Genomic DNA, 19,411 nt, shown 5'->3' with positions numbered 1-19,411 from the left:
AAAGAAAGTGCATTGGCACAGTTGGCTCTGAGTGAAATTTTAAAGGCGGTGTGTTTATTTAATTCCTGTGGAAGGACGTTTACTCATTTTCTTAACGGTAGTTAATAGTAAAAAAAAAAAAACATGGTTTTGCTGTCAGCATGACTTGCAGTTGCAGTCATCCAGTAGCAAGCTGTCGTTCTCCTGTCTGGAGCCTTTTGCTCCATCTTATTAACCAGAATTTACCTAATCTTCAGTAGCCTAACAATAAACAATACTGTTGAGAGAAGGCTTAGTTTTAGAATAAGTAAAGCTGATAAATCTGAGTGGAAATTGTTTAAATTATTTACTTGAAAAACTAAGTTTCAGGCCAGCACATGTAGTTATTTCCAAATCATAGTTCATGCTAAAATCTGAAACTTGTCCATTAAACAAGAGGTTTTTATGCTCATTTTTTGCCAAGTACTAATCTTTGTTGTACTCCACAACCAACTTGTTTTCATTTTGTATGTGTTTAAGCCAGTACTGTTTTTCATGAATGACCCTGGTCTTCTAAATAGGAAGGCTGCAGGCCTCCTCATAATGTGTTGTATTTCCATTTGCACTGTTGCAGTCTTTTTGCTGACTACTGAAGTTAGCAGACAGAGGTCCAGCTGTGAAACTTATGTAGATGGTCACTGTAACAAATAAAAAGTGAGCCAGCAGGCTATCCACTGTATGGTGTGACAGTTTCAATTAGCCAAACTCAGCAGTTTTTTGAAGGGGGATGAAGTGTGTTGAATGGTGGATGCTGCTTAGTATGATCTGTAGCTGGACGCAGATGATAACTGTGTATTTAGAAGAACAGCACCACAAAGTTGTTGACTTCTTTGTAGAGTGCATATCTTTCAATCTGTCAGAGCAAGAAATCTGGATAAAGGCCCAAAAATAGGGACAAATTTTAAATATTAATCCTGTAAACTCAGATAGTTGCTAGAATAACAGGTTTTGTATTGTGTATTTTCTGAGAGATATCAAATCTGATATTCAGAGGGTCATAAGATGATACTAGGCTATTGGCCTGGAGGCTCTTATAAACCTAACCAAGAATTCTGCACATGTTCCTGCAAAATCAGCACTTGTTTCCCCTGTCCAGCAGGGACACAGATGGGATCCCAGGGGTGTATTTTCTGTTTCCAACCAAGTCATCCAGGTTCCTCTTATATAGGGCTAGACAGGTACTCTGCTTGACATGGAGAGGGAGTCTTTTCCACAGATGGGGGGAGTCTTTGGGACACAAATCTATCCTGCCAACAAGTTCTATTAATGTCACAGACCAGGTTGAGACCTTGCATGTGGATTGCATGAGTGGAGATTGACTTAGATATGCAGCAACTCCATCGAGGCTGGGTCTGAGATGGCCTTGTATGCCAGACACAGGTCACCTCTGAGCAGTCTGTATGAGACTGAGTAGAGGGACACGGATTTTAGCCTATCTGTATAGAATAGATGTTTGAGACCCTGGATTTTCCTGGTCAGAAACCTCTGTGGCCTCTCCAACAGCTGCATGTGCTTGATAAGGTACATGCAGAAGGCAGCATTGTACTCAATAATCAGTCTGATAACGGAAGAGTACAGGGATGTTATGATCTCCTTGTACCTAAATGAAATACCCTTACTTATGAGGTGGGCCATGTAGAAAGCCTTCCATACAACAGAGGCAACATGGTGGTCAAAAGTCAGGTTGCTATCAACCTGAGTGCCCAAGTCCCTCATGACTGATTGCATGCTTAGTACATTGTTATTAAGTGGCAATGCCATTTTCCCCAAAGGAGAAAATCATGCATTTCTTGGCATTCAGTTTGAGGCCATGCTTCTGGCAGCAGTCATTAGTTTGGTTAAGGCCCTCTTGGAGGATGTTCACATTACTAGGGGAATTTAAGACAGCACCCAGCTTGCAGTCATCTGCAAACTTGGTCAGCCACAGAATACTGGTTTTCTGGCTTGCACCACAGAAAAGTACATCCCAAACAGTAGAGGCCCTGAGACCAATACTTGGGGTACACTGCTCATTACAGGTCTACTACTAGAGGTGGCTTTCCCTATTTTGACTGAGTGAGCTCTATCAGTGAGCCAGTTAGCTACCCATCTGATAATATACGGGTTGATGCCTAGCTGGTAGAGTTTATCTATTATGCTTGAGTGGGGAATAGTGTCGAAGGGTTTGGCTAAGTCAAGGTAGGCCGTCTGCACAGTATTCCCCTCATCCATGGCTTTGGTGACTGTTTTGAAGAAGTCGACCAAGTTTAACAGGCATGATCTCCCTTTGACAAAGCCAAACTGGGTGGGGTCAAGCATTTGGAGGTTGCCAATGTCCTTGTTTATAAGGTCCATGATAATGTGTTCCATGGCCTTGCAGATCAGGCTAGTTAGGCTGATGGGCCTATAATTGCCTGGGTCAGTGGACGCTCCTCCTTTGTGTAGAGGGATGACAGTGGCTGTCCTCCACTTGGCTGAGACAAATCCAGTGCTCAGGCTTTGGTTGAATAGGGTGCCTCATGGAGCTGAGAGCTCATGCTTGAGTTCATGTAGGATACAGCCAGGTATGTTGTCGGGTCCTATGGACACTGTATTTTTTGCCTTTGAGAGGGCACTCAAGACCTGCTCCCTGGTGATGAGGGGAGGGGGGCAGGTGCTGGGGATGCCCTGGTTTACTGATGTGGGGGACAGGGGGGTGAAATTATCACTGAACCTGTCATCAGGTTGGCTATATCTACGGCATTTGTGTATGTCGTGTTATTGACCACCAGTTCAGAGCAGATTTGGGTGTTACCTTTGAGATTGCAAATGTAAGTAAAGAAGGCATTGTGATTGTCCTTAGTGGATGTGGCCAATTTGGACTCAAAATTAGCCTTAAAGGATTTCACCAGTGACTTTGTTTGTTCAGACAAAGGAGAGACTGCTTCCAACTTGACACCTGCTCCTTCTTGGTCCTGGACAGCAATTATTTCCTTTTATTATAGGGTTTGTTTATTGCTGCTGTCCTCCAGACAGGGTTTACTCTTCCTTGAGGAAGATGATTTGGTCCTCTCACGTATTGCTGAGTCCATACAGCTATGTGCTCAGAGACACTCGCTCCAGGGATCTAAACCTTGTCATCACAATGAACAAAACATGCTGGAGGGATAGGTTCCTGACTCAGAGACTCCCCAGACTCTGAAATAGACTGCCCATACATGTCAAGCAGAGTACCTCCTCCTTGGCCCTCTTCAAAAGGAACCTTGACGATTGGATGGGAGATAGGAAATTCATCCCGGGGATCATGTCAGTCACCCTGCTAGATAGGGGTCCAGAGGAGTAAATATTGTAGGAAGAAATATCCAGGGAATTGTTATGGCTAGGCTTGTATAGGCCCTAGGACTGATAGCCTAGTACCAGCCTATGAGCCTATGAACCTATATAGTTTTTTGGTGTAGGCTAGTTCAACTGAAGAGATAGTTGATGTGAAGCTGCTTATACCTGCTCTCAAGAGATTGTAGTCAGGTTTGGAAAGTTTTTTTTGTTTGACCCTGACGGGGGGGGGGGGGGGCTAGGGGAGATGCTGTCTTCAAAAGTGATCACTTTATGGTCGGATCTTACCAAGGAGGATGATACTGTAGTGGTGCTACAGTGGCTATTCATGTTGGTTAGTACCAGGTCCAGGATATTTTCACCTCTCGTAGGGGTGTCAACTAGCTGATCCAATGCACTGGCATTGATAAAATTGTGGAATCTCTGGGCATTCATGTCTGGGCTAGAACAGGTCTTCTGCTCTATGGTTGGGTTGTTAAAGTCACCCAGGATCTGAGTAGAGGGTTGAATCTTGATGGATTCAAGTAAGTCCAGATAAGTGGAGGGGCGTCCTGAGTCAGGGTTGGAGGTCTGTAGCTAACTATGATTTGAATAGGTGTTTTGTCAACAGCTAACTGCACTTTGAGTGTCTCCTGTGCATCATACCATTTGACCAGCCTGGAGCTGTGTTTGTCTTTGATAAATATTGAAACCTCCACTTCCTTTGGCTTTGTAGCCCCCCATTTGGGGTTTGAAAGTATGGTAGGATGAGTAACCAGGTAAGGCTGGACTGCTCTCCACACTTTGAACCAGGTTTCAGTGACTGTACAAATGTCAGCATCCCCCAGGGCAAGGAATTTTTGCAATGAGTGCAGTTTCATGCTAAGACTCCTAGCATTTAACAGCATGACCTTTAAATTTTGTTTAGAAGAATTTTTCATGTTGGTAGTTTTGTGCTCATGACTTTGCCTAAAAAGTCACTATGGTAGAGGCAAGAGCCTGTGCCAGAAGACTGAAGCTCAGCTGTCTGCCATTGTTTATTATTAAAAAAAGACAAAAAGAAAAAACTGTTGTAAAACATAAGAATGCCAAGCAGGAATGGTAGGATGACCCATTCCACATTAAATAAATGCACATATTCAGGCCGAATTCAATAAAACTAATACTGCATTTTATTGAAGAGAATAAAACAAATAAGCGCTTTCATCCTGATCACTTCAGAACTTCATCAGATAATAAATTTAATCACACAACCTATTTATATAGTACAAAAAAACCTATTTAACAATTAATAAATTATTTTAACCAACACACCCACTTAAAGGAAAAGACATGTAAAAGACTGCGTTGTATATGTAACATATAAAATCTATATTAGACGGAATAACTAGATGGTAAAAATCTTTCATTGTGATACAAAAACAAAATAAAATGGTATTTAAAAATACATAAATAATGAATAAATAATTAATTAAAACAGTATCATCTTTCTAGGGCTTTTAATTTTAAAAGAGAGCTGACAGAAATGTGTCCATTTAAGCCTGCCAACTAGATGCATTAAGACGCAGTTGCCAGTAAAGCTTCCTCTTTTCTAGTAAAAGAGGCCAGGCTCCACCTTGAGGTTCTGTAAAGAGACCAGGCTCCACCTCGAGGTTCTTTAAAGAGACCATGCTCCACCTCGAGGTTCTGTAAAGGGACCAGGCTCCACCTCGAGGTTCTGTAAAGGGACCAGGCTCTACCTCGAGGTTCTGTAAAGAGACCAGGCTCCACCTCGAGGTTCTTTAAAGAGACCATGCTCCACCTCGAGGTTCTGTAAAGAGACCAGGCTCTACCTCGAGGTTCTGTAAAGAGACCAGGCTCCACCTCGAGGTTCTGTAAAGAGACCAGGCTCCAACTCGAGGTTCTGTAACGAGACCAGGCTCCACCTCGAGGTTCTGTAAAGAGACCAGGCTCCACCTCGAGGGTCTGTTTTAATATTATCAATGACAGTAAAACAGAAAGAATTACCAGTATTTTCCATTATTTGCTTGCTGAGTGCATTTGTATCATTTTTTGATTTTATGTCATACAGATGCTCATAAATGTGTTTTTTTTTTAATTTATGGTCCATTTTTCCAATAAAAACAGCTACAACAATTACATAGAGCACAATAAATAATCCTTTCGGATCCACAATTGTATTTTGATGAAGTCTTTCTTCAATGTTGTTTATCAGGAAAGTGCTACCTTCCTTGATGTGTTTACAATAGTTACACATGGCACACTTTTTCATGTGCCCAACATTATTACTTCCCTTTGGTTTCATCTCAAATATATTCTTTAGGTTTTGCCCTTCTTAAGTACTATGGCAGGATCTTCTTCTTTCGGCTTTTCCCAGTTAGGGGTCGCCACATCAGATCACCTGTCTGCTCATGATTGGCAGTGGGGTTTTACGGTGTCGAGTTGCCAGCCTGGCACCCAACCTTCCACAGAAGGCACACACACACACACACACACACACACACACACACACCTAGAGCCAATTTAGAGTGTCCAATCCACCTACAGCATGTCTTTGGGATGCAGGAAGAAACCGAGGCACCCAGAGGAAACCCACGCGACCACAGGTAGGACATGCAGACTCCGCACAGAAGACACCCCAGCTGAGGATCGAACTGAAGAACCTCTTGCTGTGAGGTGGTAACGCTAACCACTGCACCACCAAGGCCACCCACCCAATGAATAAATTAAAAGAACCAAATGGATTGAGGCAGCAATTCCAGGCACTGCACTACTATGCCACCCTTAAAGCAAGCAAACATGCATAGCCGGCTTTAGGCATAGGCCAACTAAGCAGCCGCCTAGGGTGCCGCTCTAGCAGGGGCATTTTTCCAGAAATCTGTATGCTGTAGGTAGACCAGGATGGGGGCACCAGGGAGTGTTGGTGGGGGCACTGTGGACTTAAATACTATGGCAGGATGTGAAACAATAAATGGTCTAATGGCCTTTCATGATTTAGTATGGACCAATTCTTTTCTAAGATTTTTCTCAATGTATAACTGTCATTAGTGTACATGGTAATGAAAGACATCTTATAGTCCCTTTTTACTTCTTGGTTCTCCACATTTAAGCACTGAGTGGAATTGTTGGTACTAATAATACTGGTGACAATATCTGATAGTAAAGGACTAAAATGACCCCTCTCTCTTTTGTTTACTACTTCCAACATAATGTCTGTAATACATTTGTACGGATAGCTTCTCCTTGAAAACATAGATTTCAAGTTATCACATTTCCTGGGAAAATCATCTATAACTGAAACCATTCGGGCTGCCCTAACAAATTGCCCCTATACAATGGCTTTTTTCTGTTTCAGTGGATGTGTACTTGAGTAATGGAGTAGGGAGTTGGAGAAGGTTTCCTTTCTGTATATTTTTGAAACAAACTTATTGTCTGTATAATCTTTTATAAGAAGCACATCTAGAAAGGGCAAGTGGTCCATACTATGTGTGAATTTCAAAAATGTAGTAGTAGAATCCATATAAGAAATTAAATCATTGATGTGTTCTGGGGGTCCATCCCACAAAATAAAAATATAATCCAGGAACCGTGTGTAACATTTTACATACTTGAACATCGGACTGTTGAACAAAAACTTCTTTTCCCATTGAGTGACAACAATATTAGCATATAGTCCCCCACAAGAAGAACCCATTGCCCCCCTCCTGTTGCAGATATATTTCACAGTTAAAGTAGAAGAAGTTGTTTTTCAAAACAAGTTCAAGCAATTGTGTATATACTTGGACACTGTTGTGTTCAACTCTTTTTTCATGTAAGTATTCCGAAAACCATTCCAAGCCTGTATTATGGGGAATAACAGAATATAAATCTTTGATATCAATAGTCAAAAGGACATATCCAGTTTTAAATGGAGTATTGTTAATAAGATGTAAAAAACTCTATGAGTCTTTACATATACGGGTTTCAGAGAATACCAGTTCTAGTCTAATGTCTAAGAGTTTTGCGAATGGGTGGGTAATGGAACCTTTTGTATCCACAATGGGTCTCATGGGTGGCTGTTCGAGGTTTTTATGTAGTTTGGGCAACCCGAGCATCACTGACATCCTGGGGTATGACACTGCAATATAGTTTAACTCTTCAATGGTAATGACCCCTCAATAAATAAATCCTGTAACTCATTCTTAATTCTATTGTATGCTGTGTGCAATTCATTAAGGGAGGATTTTGCATATGCTTTCCCATTCAAGATGTTTAACATCTTGTTGGTGTAATCAACCTGATTCATATGGACTACACCTCCTCTCTTGTCAGGTTTCATTACTCTGACCAAATCAAGTACACTTTTAATATCCTGTAATACATCCTCCACATTATTATCTATCTGCCTTTGTTGATTGATGCTTAAAAAATTACAAATATAAAGTTTACATATTCAACAATGTCCAAGTATATACACAATTGCTTGAACCTGTTTTGAAAAACAACTTCATCTACTTTAACCGTGAAATATATCTGCAACAGGGGGGGGGGGCAATGGGTTCTTCTTGTGGGGGACTATATGCTAATATTGTTGTCACTCAATGGGAATAGATGTTTTTGTTCAACAGTCCGATGTTCAAGTATGTAAAATGTTACACTCTGTTCCTGGAGGACGGACCCCCAGAACACATCAATGATTTAATTTCTTATATGGATTCGACTACTACATTTTTGAAATCCACACATAATTATAGTATGGACCACTTGCCCTTTCTAGATATGCATCTTATAAAAGATTATACAGACAATAAGTTTGTTTAAAAAATATACAGAAAGGAAACCTACTTCAACTCCCTACTCCCTTACTCAAGTACACATCCACTGAAACATAAAAAAGTCATTATAAAGGGGCAATTTGTTAGGGCAGCCCAAATGGTCTCAGTTATGGATGATTTTCTCAGGAAATGTGATAACTTGAAATCTATGTTTTCAAGGAGAAGCTATCCATACAAATTTACTAGAGACATTATGTTGGAAGTAGTAAACAAAAGAGAGAGGGGTCATTTTAGTCCTTTACTATCAGATATTGTCACCAGCATTATTAGTACTAACAATTCCACTCAATGCTTAAATGTGGAGAACCAAGAAGTAAAAAGGGACTATAAGATGTCTTTCATTGCCATATACACTAATGACAGTTATACATTAAGAAAAATCTTAGAAAATAATTGGTCCATACTAAATCATGAAAAAGCCATTAGACCATTTATTGATTCACATCCTGCCATAGTATTTAAGAGGAGCAAAAACCTAAAGAATATATTTGAGATGAAACCAAAGGGAAGTAATAATGTTGGGCACATGAAAAAGTGTGCCATGTGCAACTATTATAAACACATCAAGGGAGGCAGCACTTTCCTGATAAACAACATGGAAGTAAGACTTCATCAAAAATACAATTGTGGATCTGAAAGGGTTATTTATTGTGCTCTATGTGATTTTTGTAGCTGTTTTTATATTGGAAAAATGGACCGTAAATTAAAAAAAAAAACGCATTTATAAGCATTTGTGTGACATAAAAATCAAAAAAGGATACAAATGCACTCGGCAAGCACATAATGGAAAATACTAGTCACGCTTTCCATTTTACTGTCATTGATAATATTAAAACAGAACCTCGCGGTGGAGCCTGGTCTCTTTACAGAACCTCAAGGTGGAGCCTGGTCTCTACAGACCCTCGAGGTGGAGCCTGGTCTCTTTACAGACCCTTGAGGTGGAGCCTGGTCTCTTTACGGAACCTCAAGGTGGAGCCTGGTCTCTTTACAGAACCTCGAGGTGGAACCTGGTCTCTTTACAGACCCTCGAGTTGGAGCCTGGTCTTGTTACAGAACCTCGAGTTGGAGCCTGGTCTCTTTACAGAACCTCGAGGTGGAGCCTGGTCTCTTTACAGACCCTCGTGGTGGAGCCTTGTCTCTTTACAGAACCACAAGGTGGAGCCTGGTCTCATTACAGAACCTCGAGTTGGAGCCTGGTCTCTTTACAGAAACTCGAGGTGGAGCATGGTCTCTTTGCAGAACCTCGAGTTGGAGCCTGGTCTCTTTACAGAACCTCGAGGTGGAGCCTGGTCTCGTTACAGAACCTCGAGTTGGAGCCTGGACTCTTTACAGAACCTCGAGGTGGAGCATGGTCTCTTTACAGAACCTTGAGGTGGAGCCTGGTCTCTTTACAGAACCTCAAGGTGGAGCCTGGTATCTTTACAGAACCTAGAGGTGGAGCCTGGTCTCTTTACAGAACCTCGAGGTGGAGCCTGGCATCTTTACAGACCCTCGAGGTGGAGCCTGGTCTCTTTACAGAACCTCAAGGTGGAGCCTGGTATCTTTACAGAACCTAGAGGTGGAGCCTGGTCTCTTTACAGAACCTCGAGGTGGAGCCTGGTATCTTTACAGACCCTCGAGGTGGAGCCTGGTCTCTTTTACTAGAAAAGAGGGAGCTTTACTGGCAACTGCGTCTTAATGTATCTAGTTGGCCAGGCTTAAATGGACACATTTCTATCAGAGCTCTTTTAAAATTAAAAGCCCTGGAAAGATAATACTGTTTTAATTAATTATTTAGTCATTATTTATATATTTTTAAATACCATTTTATTTATGTTTTTATATCACAATGAGAGTTTTTTACCATCTATTTATTCCATCTCATATAGATTTTATATGTTACATATACAACACAGTCTTTTACATGTCTTCCTTTAAGGGGATGTGGCAGTTAAAATTATTTATTAATTGTAAACAGTTTTTATTGTACTATATAAATAGACTGTGTGATTAAATTTATTATCTGATGAAGTTCTGAAGTGGTCAGGATGAAAGCACTTATCATTTCTTTTATTCTCTTCAATAAACTCCAGTACTGGTTTTATTGAATTTGGCCTGAATAGGTGCATTTATTTACTGTGGAGTGATTCATCCTACTGTTCCTGCTTGACGTTTTTGTGTTTTGCAATTGTTTATTATTATTTAGTGACTTCAAACTTCATGTCGGTATCCCACAATTCTACTGTAGTGGGTGCTGCTACATGATTTATGTATGTACATTTTATGTTCATAGGTGTCTACTAGGCTAATGGCCCTGGAGCCTTTACAAGCCTAGCCAGTGGAAGTACCCTGGCATTGTGCTACCCAACGTTAGTTCCCAGTGCCTCTATCAAGTTGAGCCACTGCAGTGATCCCTAGGGTGAACTTTCTCATCAGCGTCCTGATTTTTGCCCAGTTGTACCTACTTTTCATTAGCCTTTGTCCAGATTTTTGATGTTTCCAGGTTGAGAGGCATGAACTTAGGTATGCATCAGTAAGCTTACATATATTTTAGATATATCCGAGAGTGCATCTCCTCCAAGAATGCCTTGGGCTAACTTGTGATAAATCCTAACTCTTCTAGGACTATTAAATGCTTTAGTTAAATAAATAGAAGGACTGGTAGACATACTCAGGCAAAGATTAAGAAAGAAAATAGCTAAAGAGGTACAAAATAGTAGATTATGCCAGATGTAGTAGCTGATAATGGTGTCTTAGTTCAATGGGTTCTGCATAGATAGGCTAGTAAAAACTTACAGATATTATTTTCATATTCTGTATCCATGAAGAGGGGCACTAGCGTTCCATTTGTGTTCACAACAAAGTATTCCACAACCTCCTGCAGTGTCTTGCAAAATACCTGAAGTAAAGAGCAGAAAGAGCTTATTCAGTTTGAAACCATGTTTCACAATAATGCATGCTTTAGTTTAATATTCTTATCTAATTTTTATCTCAGCTGACCTCAGGCATAAGGATCATCTATGTTCAACTGCACATCCATTTTCTGTAAGGGTGAGAGTCAACTGATAGCAGAAATATTGACTGATATATCATACTGTGGTATATAGTCCTAGCCATAATTGGGAATTTAGGACAGAGCTCTAAGGCTGTAAGCTGGTAATAAGCTTCATCCTATAGTCCAGGGTTTGAGTCCCTCATTCTCCACTTGAAGAATGCATGGCTCTACGCATGCTGTTTAATCAGGTAGTGATCTTGAGTCACCCCTATAAAAAGGCATTTGTGTTTAGTTTATTTACTTGGTCAACCACAGAGTAACTAGATAAAACAAGGAAAAAAAACTCTCATGAACTCTAGCATGCAGACAGGTGTCACATACATACATGGTCTTCAGCATATATCTCAGGTGGCAAAATATCAAGGTTACTGATGTGGAGAGCCTAGCAGACCAGAGTGTTCCAGGTTGTCTGTATGGGCCAGGCCTGATGGAGCCACCCCCCCCCCCCCGCAATAGAAAAGCAGGTCAAACACTTCTCAGCCCCACCTCTTCCTGGTAGGACTTGTGACAGCAACGCTATTTCTAGAGCTGGTTATATCAACAGCAGAGAGACAAAGACAACTTTCATACCATCAGACTGACCCAATTATGCTTTGATGACAAACAAACAAAAATAGGCTGATACTATTTTTACATACATTATTAATGCACTGCAATCTGTTTGTGTACCAAACGTATTTCATTGGTGGAATAACTAACTACAAAGTAAGAAGTGTTAATTAAGGCAAAGGAGAATAACACATTTGCTCCCCCATATGTACCCTGCCACTAACTGAATAAATATAACCACCCTATCAGTCCAATGTGCACCTTACCACTAGATGAATAAATGTCACCAGCTCATCAGATAATACACACCCTGCCACCAAACTGAATAAATAAAACCCCATCGACCCAAAATGCAGCCTGCTGCCAAGCTGAATAAATACAATGCCATCATCCCAAAATGCACCCTGACACCAAGCTGAATAAATACAGCCCCATCAGCCCAAAATGCACCCTGACACCAAACTGAATAAATACAACCCCATCACCCTGAAATAATCTCTGACACCAAGCTGAATAAATACAACCCCATCAGCCCAAAATGCACTCTGACACCAAACTGAATAAATATAACAGCCCCATTTCCCACTATGCACCCTGACACCAAGCTGAATGAATATAACAGCCCCATTGGCTCACTATGTACCCTGTCATCAAGCTGCATAGATGTTGCATCCCCATTGACCATATGAGTGCCCTACCTCCAGCTGAATAAATGCTACTGCCCCATCAACTCCACGTGTGCCCACCACCAGCTGAATAAATGCTAGTGCCCCATCAACTCCATGTGCACCCACCACCAACTGAATAAATTCTAGTGCCTTGTCAACTCAACATTCACTCGCCACCAGCTGAATAAATACTAGTGCCCTGTCAACTCAAAGTTGACCCACCACCAGCTGAATAAATGCTAGTGCCCCATCAACTCCAAGTACACCCACCACCAGCTGAATAAATACCAAAGCACCATCATGTCTATATGCACCCTGTCACCAGATGAATATATGCCACAGCCCAATAGCCCCATGTCCCCAATTCCATCAGGTGAGTACATTTAGTAGCATTTAACTAGTATAGTCTGACCAGACATACAGAGATACCCTTTTCAGGAGAAGCCAAAGGAAAAGCTTCATTTTGAACTAATAACATAACAAAACATGTAAAAAGTACAATACATTATAATGCAATATAAATATGTCTCACAGGATCATAGGAGGTTACTAGGCTAATGGCCTTAGGGCCCATCATAGGAGGATCATTGGAGGTTACTAGGTTAATGGTTCTAGGGCTCAGCACAGGAGCTTACTAGGCTAATGGACCTAGATCCTTACAAGCCCAGCCAAGTACAACCCCTTTTCCCAAGAATATCAAGGTATTAAGTGGAACTAAGTCGACAAGTACTGCCCCTGTCCAAGAGAGACATAGGTGAAACTTCTAGGTGAATTTGCAGTTTCCCATCCAATAATCCAAATTATGTTTAAATAGGGTCAGCAAGGAGCACTGCTTCACCTGAATGGGAAGTTTGCTCCAGAGGAGAGGTAACCTCTGTGACACATATCTGTTTCTCCAGCAAGTCTTGTTGATGGCACATACTAGGCTGACTTCCCTAGAGCTAGTACATCTTATACCACTTGATTTATGAATGCGCAACATTTCCATTAGAGCAGGATCTGAGATTGCTTTTTATGCAAGGCAGAGGTCACCTCTGAGTAGTCTGCAAGACACAGAGTATAGTGACAGTGATTTCAGTTTGTCAACGTATGACATATGCTGAAAACCCTGAATTTTATTTGTATAAAACCTTTGAGGTCTTTCCAGTTGCTGTAGGTGCATGGTAAGGTACACACCAAAGTTAACATTGTACTTTATCATTGGCATGAGGAGTACAGACGGGTTATAATATCTTTTGTTCTGGATGCAAAGCCTTTTTTACCACTGTGCAGATATGGTGGTCAAAGGAAAGGTTGCTGTGAACCTGTGTGACCAAATCTCTCACCACTGATTGCATGCTTAGGGTGTTTTTATTAATGTGGTAATCTGCAGGGATGATCATGAATTTTTTTGCACTGAGTATTAGCCCATGACTTTGGCACCTCTTATTTGTCTGCATAAGTCCCTCTTGTAGGATGGTGACATTGTTTGGGGATTCTCTGACTACACCCAGTTTGAAATCATCAGCAACCTTTGTCAGCTATAGGGCTTTTGTTTTAGCCTGTACAGCCAAGAAGTAGATTCCAAACAATAGGGGCCCCAGCACAGATCCCTGTGGAACACCACTGGTTACAGGTCTGTTGGTGGAGGTAGCTATCTATTTTGACTGTGTGCATTCTATCAGTGAGCCAGTTTGCAACCCACCTGACAATATATGGGTTGTTCTCCAGCTGGGTGAGTTTATGATGCCTGAGCGGGGAATAGTGTCAAAGGCTTTGGCTTGGTCAAGGTAGGTTGTATGCATGGATATGCCTTCATCCAGGGCTTTGTTGACTACCTCAGAGTAGTCTACCAAATTCAAGAGGCAGGCTTTCCCTTTAATGAAGCTAAACTTGTTTGTGTCAAGTGATTACAGGTCTCCATATCTTTGTTGACAAGGTCCATGATTATTCTTTCCATAGTCTTGCAGAGTTCCCAGGGTCTGTGAAGGTGCCTCCTTTATGCAACAGGATGATGGTTGCTGTTTTCCATTCAGCAGGTACAAAACCAATCCTCAGACTGTGGTTAAAAAGAGTACCCAGCGGTGCAGTTAGTTCCCATTTTAATCCATATAGAATGCAACCTGGGATATTATCAGGTCCTATAGAGGCTGTGTTTTTGGATTTAGAGAGAGCATTTACGACCTGCTCTTTGGAGATACCAGGTAGAGGGCAGATGGTAGGGATGCTTTGGGGGATATGTGGCAGGAACAGGGGGTAGAATTTTCACTGAACCTGTCAGCTAGCAGGTTGGCTATTTCTTTTGCTTCAGTATATGTGGTGCTATTAATAGATAGTTCTGCACAGACCTGGGTTTTTCCTTTAAGGTTTTTGATCTAGCTAAAGAAGGCCTTATGGTTATCCTTAATGAAGGAGTCAAATCTTGATTCATAGTTAGCTTTAGAATGCCTTACAAGGTGTCTTATTTCTTCTTTTAGCCGAGGTGAGAATGCTTCCAGTTCACAGACCCTTCCTTCCTGCTCTTGGGCAGCTCTTTCTTTCTCTTACTGTATGACCTGTTAATGGTGGGAGGATGTCCACCAGGCAAGCTTGTTATTTCTTGAAGATCTTGTTTAGATCCTATCAGGTATGGCTGAGTCACTACATTTGTATAGATGCTTATACAAGGCATTGGTGTAAATTCCAGTATAAGTGTCCAAATTATCAGTAAGGGCAGGGGCTGTGAAGCTATTAATGCTATCAAGTATTAGGTTGTAATTGGCTTTGGGGAAGTTTTTTCATCTAGTTGCTGCTAATGGGGGGGGGGGGGGTCAGATGTCATTGTTACTTCTAATGAGACTGATGTATGATCAGACCTCACTAGGGAGGGCCGCACACATGGGATGGTGCAACCATCATGTGGGGGGTATCAACCAACTGGTCCAGGACATTGGAGTTGATGAAGTCCAAGAAACCTTGGGAAAGTGTGTTAGTACACATATAATTTACCCAGTCTATGGATACGTAGTTAAAGTCACCTAAAAAAACAGGTTGTTTGGTTGTATCTTGAGCGATTCAAGTAGATCCAAGTATATGGTCTGGGTATCCTGGTTCATGAAGGGGGTCCTATAACTGGCAATAACTTGGTGAGGGGTCTTCCCTACAGCCAGTTGGACCTGGATTAGTTCAAGGGAATTGTTTTGTTTAACAAATCAAGAGGTGTATTTATCTTTGATGAATAGTCATACTTCACCTCCTTTAGTTCTCGCACTTTCAGTTTGTGGTCTGACTGTGTGGAAGGCATTATAACCTGGGATGGCTGGGGTGCTTTCCACAGCCTTAAACCAAGTCTCTCTGACTGCACAAACGTCAGTATCTTCTAAGGTGAGGGCTGCTTCCAGTGAGTGCAGTTTTAGGTTTAGACTCCTAGTGTTTAGTAGCATAACCTTGCGGTTGCTTTTTGAAGATATTTTTACATCGGGAATTTTGTTGTTGTGACATTGCCTGAAAAAGGCACTATAGGGGAGGCAACAGCTTTAGCCAGTAATCAAAATACCAGAGGTGACAGATGAAGACCATCTCTGGCAAAGCATTGAGTTCTGCCGATCATGTCATCCCAGGCTGACAGGTACTGGATCCCCTTAGAATGACACCAGAAAAGTACAGTTGTGTGCACTTATCATAAATGTAGATGTTCGAGTGTATTCACTGTTGCAGTCATTACATTTGGGTAATCCTGCTGGAAGGTTGCCCTCAGTTGGCATGAATTCCAAAGTCTTGGGTCCTGCATTGGCTGCTGTCGCCCCTTCCCTGATGTCAGGTCGTCAGGGGTATAAAAGAAGCAGCCATCGCCATTTTCTTCAGTTTTTCTTGCCCCAGATATCAGGTGCCCCAAAAAGGGTAGCCAAACTTTATATATATATATATATATATATATATATATATATATATATATATATATATATATATATATATATGTTCATAGGTTCATAGGTTTATACTAGGCTATCTGCCCTAAGGCATTTATAAGCCTAGCCCAAAGTTTTGTGGCTTACGCCACCCCTTATGTTAAAAAATACTGTGCCCATTAGTTTGTTGTGCCTCTGTCCAGCAGTGACATAGAGATGATTCCCGGGGTAAACCTACGATCTCCCATCCACTGGTCAAGACTTCTCTTGAACAGAGCCATCGAGGTGCTCTGCCTCACATGGACTGGGATTTTATTCCACAGCATAGGGAGTCTCTGGGTGACAAATCTATCCCTCCAGCATGTCCTATTTATATCCATGCTAAGGTTTAAGTCGCTTGCTCTAGTGGATCTGGTAGATTTGGATTTTTTGAGGTGGAGCATGTCCATTAATTCCGGGTTGGACATGGCCTTGTATGTCAGGCACAGGTCACCTCTGAGCAGGTGGTATGCGACTGAATAGAGCTGGAGTTTCTTCAGTCTGGCAGCATATGACAGATTTTGGAGTCCCTTTATCCTTTTGGTGAGGAACTTTTGGGGTCTCTCCAATTGCTGCAGGTGTCGGGTGAGATACATCCCGAATGGGGCATTGTACTCTATCATTGGTCTGATAAGTGAAGAGTACACAGAACAATGACCTCACTTGATCTGGATGTGAATCCCTTCATGATCAGGTGGGCAATGTAGAAGGTCTTTCTAACCACTTTAGCAATGTGAGTGTCAAAAGAAAGGCCACTGTCAACCTGGGTCCCCAGGTCTCTGATAACCTCTTCTGTGCTTAATGGATTGCCACCTATATGGTAGCTTGGGGTTACCTTGTTTTTCCCGAAGGGTATGACTATACATTTTTTGGCATTTAACTTCAGGCCATGGCTCTGGCACCAGTTATCAGTTTCCGTGAGACCTCTCTGAAGGATATCTGTGCCCGATGTACTTTCCACTATGGCGCCCAGTTTGCAGTCATCTGCAAACTTTGTCAGCCATAGTCCTCCTATGTTTGCCTGTACTTCTGAGAAGTAGATGCCGAACAACAGGGGGCCAAGGACTGAGCCCTGTGGGACCCCACTTGTGACTGGCTTGGAGTCTGACATATATATATATATATATATATATATATATATATATATATATATATATAAACTACATGCACCAATAAAAACTTTATCTTCATCTACAAGCAAATACACCACATAGGTTGTATGAATCAGAGAAGGAAAGATAAGTTCCAGAAGAAAAAAGGGGGATGGTGGGTGGGAAACCTGGACTGCAACAGTGAATACACTCGAATATCTACATTTATGGTAAGTGTACACAACTGTACTATGTTCTTCGTGTTTCACTGTTGCAGTCATTACATTTGGGTAGAGTCCCAAAGCTATGGTTGGGAGGCTGGAGCTAAACAGCATTAGGAGTGGCTATGAGGCCATACAGAACTGCAGTGGCAAAGCCTGCCCTGGATTTAGAGTAGAGTGGCAGGTGATAGTGCTTTGTAAAGGTGTGCACTGAACTCCAAGTAGCAGCCTCTAAAATGTCTTTGGTTGATACTCCCCTGAGAAAGGCTGCTGAAGTGGCTGCAGCTCTGGTTGAATGTGGCCTAATGCCCTTAGGCACTGGCTTGCCATAGTGAAAATAGCAGAAACTAATGCAGTGGCCTATCCACTTTGAAATAGTCTGCTTTGAGATGGCCTTTCCTTGTGATCCTGCAGCATATGCTACTAGTAATTGCTCTGTCTTCTTGAAAACTTTGGTCCTGTCCAAGTAGAATCTAAGCTGTCTGTGTACGGCCAAAGAATGCAGAATTCTCTCCCCCTTGTTCTGTGGATTTGGATAAAAAGTTGGCAGATGAATAGTTTGGTTAAGAGCCACACTGGACACTACCTTAGGCATAAATATTGGGTTTGTCCTCAGAGAAACCCTGTCTGGATAAAACACGATAAAAGGTACCACAGCCATGAGTGCCTGTAGCTCTGAAACTCGTCTTGCAGAAGTTATTGCTAGGAGCAGAACTGTTTTGCAAGATAAAAACTTTGTATCAGCAGTAGCAGCTGGCTCAAAAGGAGGCAGGGTGAGTTTTTCCAAGACATAGTTGAGGTCCCATGCAGGTATTGGTGTTCTCCTTGGAGGCCTTAAATTTTTGGCTCCTCTGAGGTACTGCTTTAATAAAGGATGAGAAAAGACTGGTGGCTCTGTATTGTAATGAGCCAAAATGACAAGAGGCATGAATCTTAATTGATGAAAAAGATAGGCCTTTGTCCAGCATCTCAGTTAAATATTGCAAAATCTGAGGAATATTCGGTAGAGCTGTATCAGTTCCTTGTGCCTGGTTCCAAGCACAGAATCTCTTCCATTTTCCAGCATAAGATTTTCTAGTACTAGGCCTTCTGGCTTCCAAAATGACAATCCATCACAGCTTTACTGAGAGGTGTGTTTTGTATGATTACATTATTTGCCATGCTGCCGGGTTTAAAGTCCTGAGTTGGCAGTGCAGAATCTGATTGTTTTGCTGGGACAGTAGATGTGGTATTTGAGGTAAGGTCCAAGCTGGGTATTGAGACAAGTTCCTTAAGATTGGATATCAGTACTGGCAGGGCCAGTCTGGGACAGTCAGTATCATCTTTGGCTTCTCCTGTCTGACCTTTAGGAGTACCTTGGAAAGAAGAGGCAGTGGAGGAAAGGCATATACTGACAGGTTTTTCCAGCTGAAAGATAGGGCGTCCACTTTCCATGCTTGTTTGTGATAGGTCCTTGTGCAGAATCTTTTTAGTTGGTAGTTGTGAGGAGAGGCAAATAGATCTATGTCCAGGCATCCCCATTTCCTTGTTATCATGCTGAAGACTTGTGGATCCAGATGCCACTCGTGGGGATCCATGAGGTTTCTGCTTAGTTCGTCTGCCAGAGTATTTTCCTTTCCTGGCAGGAATTGTGCCTGCAGATGTACTTGGTAAGTCAATGCTGTGTCCCACAAAGTCATGGCAAGTCTGCAAAGGGGGTAAGAATGTGTGCCCCCCTGCTTGTTTATATACCACATGACCATGGTGTTGTCTGTCTTTATCAGTAGTTGTCCTGGATGAAGTAGGTCCTTGAAGGCTGTCAGGGCATTTTGAACAGCTAACATCTCTTTTTGATTGATATG

General features: G+C 41.8%; 1 protein-coding gene across 2 annotated transcripts in view; it reads right to left on the bottom strand.

Moving 5' to 3' along the window:
* The window catches only part of STAP2 (signal transducing adaptor family member 2), a 1,003,160-nt gene that overhangs the window by 406,575 nt on the left and 577,174 nt on the right, over positions 1–19,411 (bottom strand). For both annotated transcript variants that reach the window (XM_044090598.1, XM_044090599.1), the window contains one exon: positions 10,878–10,980. In XM_044090598.1, the coding sequence (XP_043946533.1) occupies positions 10,878–10,980 (103 nt within the window). The remainder of the gene's footprint in view (positions 1–10,877; positions 10,981–19,411) is intronic.

This window comes from Protopterus annectens, chromosome 13.part0 (assembly GCF_019279795.1).
Source record: "Protopterus annectens isolate FY-2018-M chromosome 13.part0, PAN1.0, whole genome shotgun sequence".
Lineage (NCBI taxonomy): Eukaryota > Metazoa > Chordata > Ceratodontiformes > Protopteridae > Protopterus > Protopterus annectens.
This window is presented reverse-complemented; position numbering and strand designations above follow the sequence as displayed.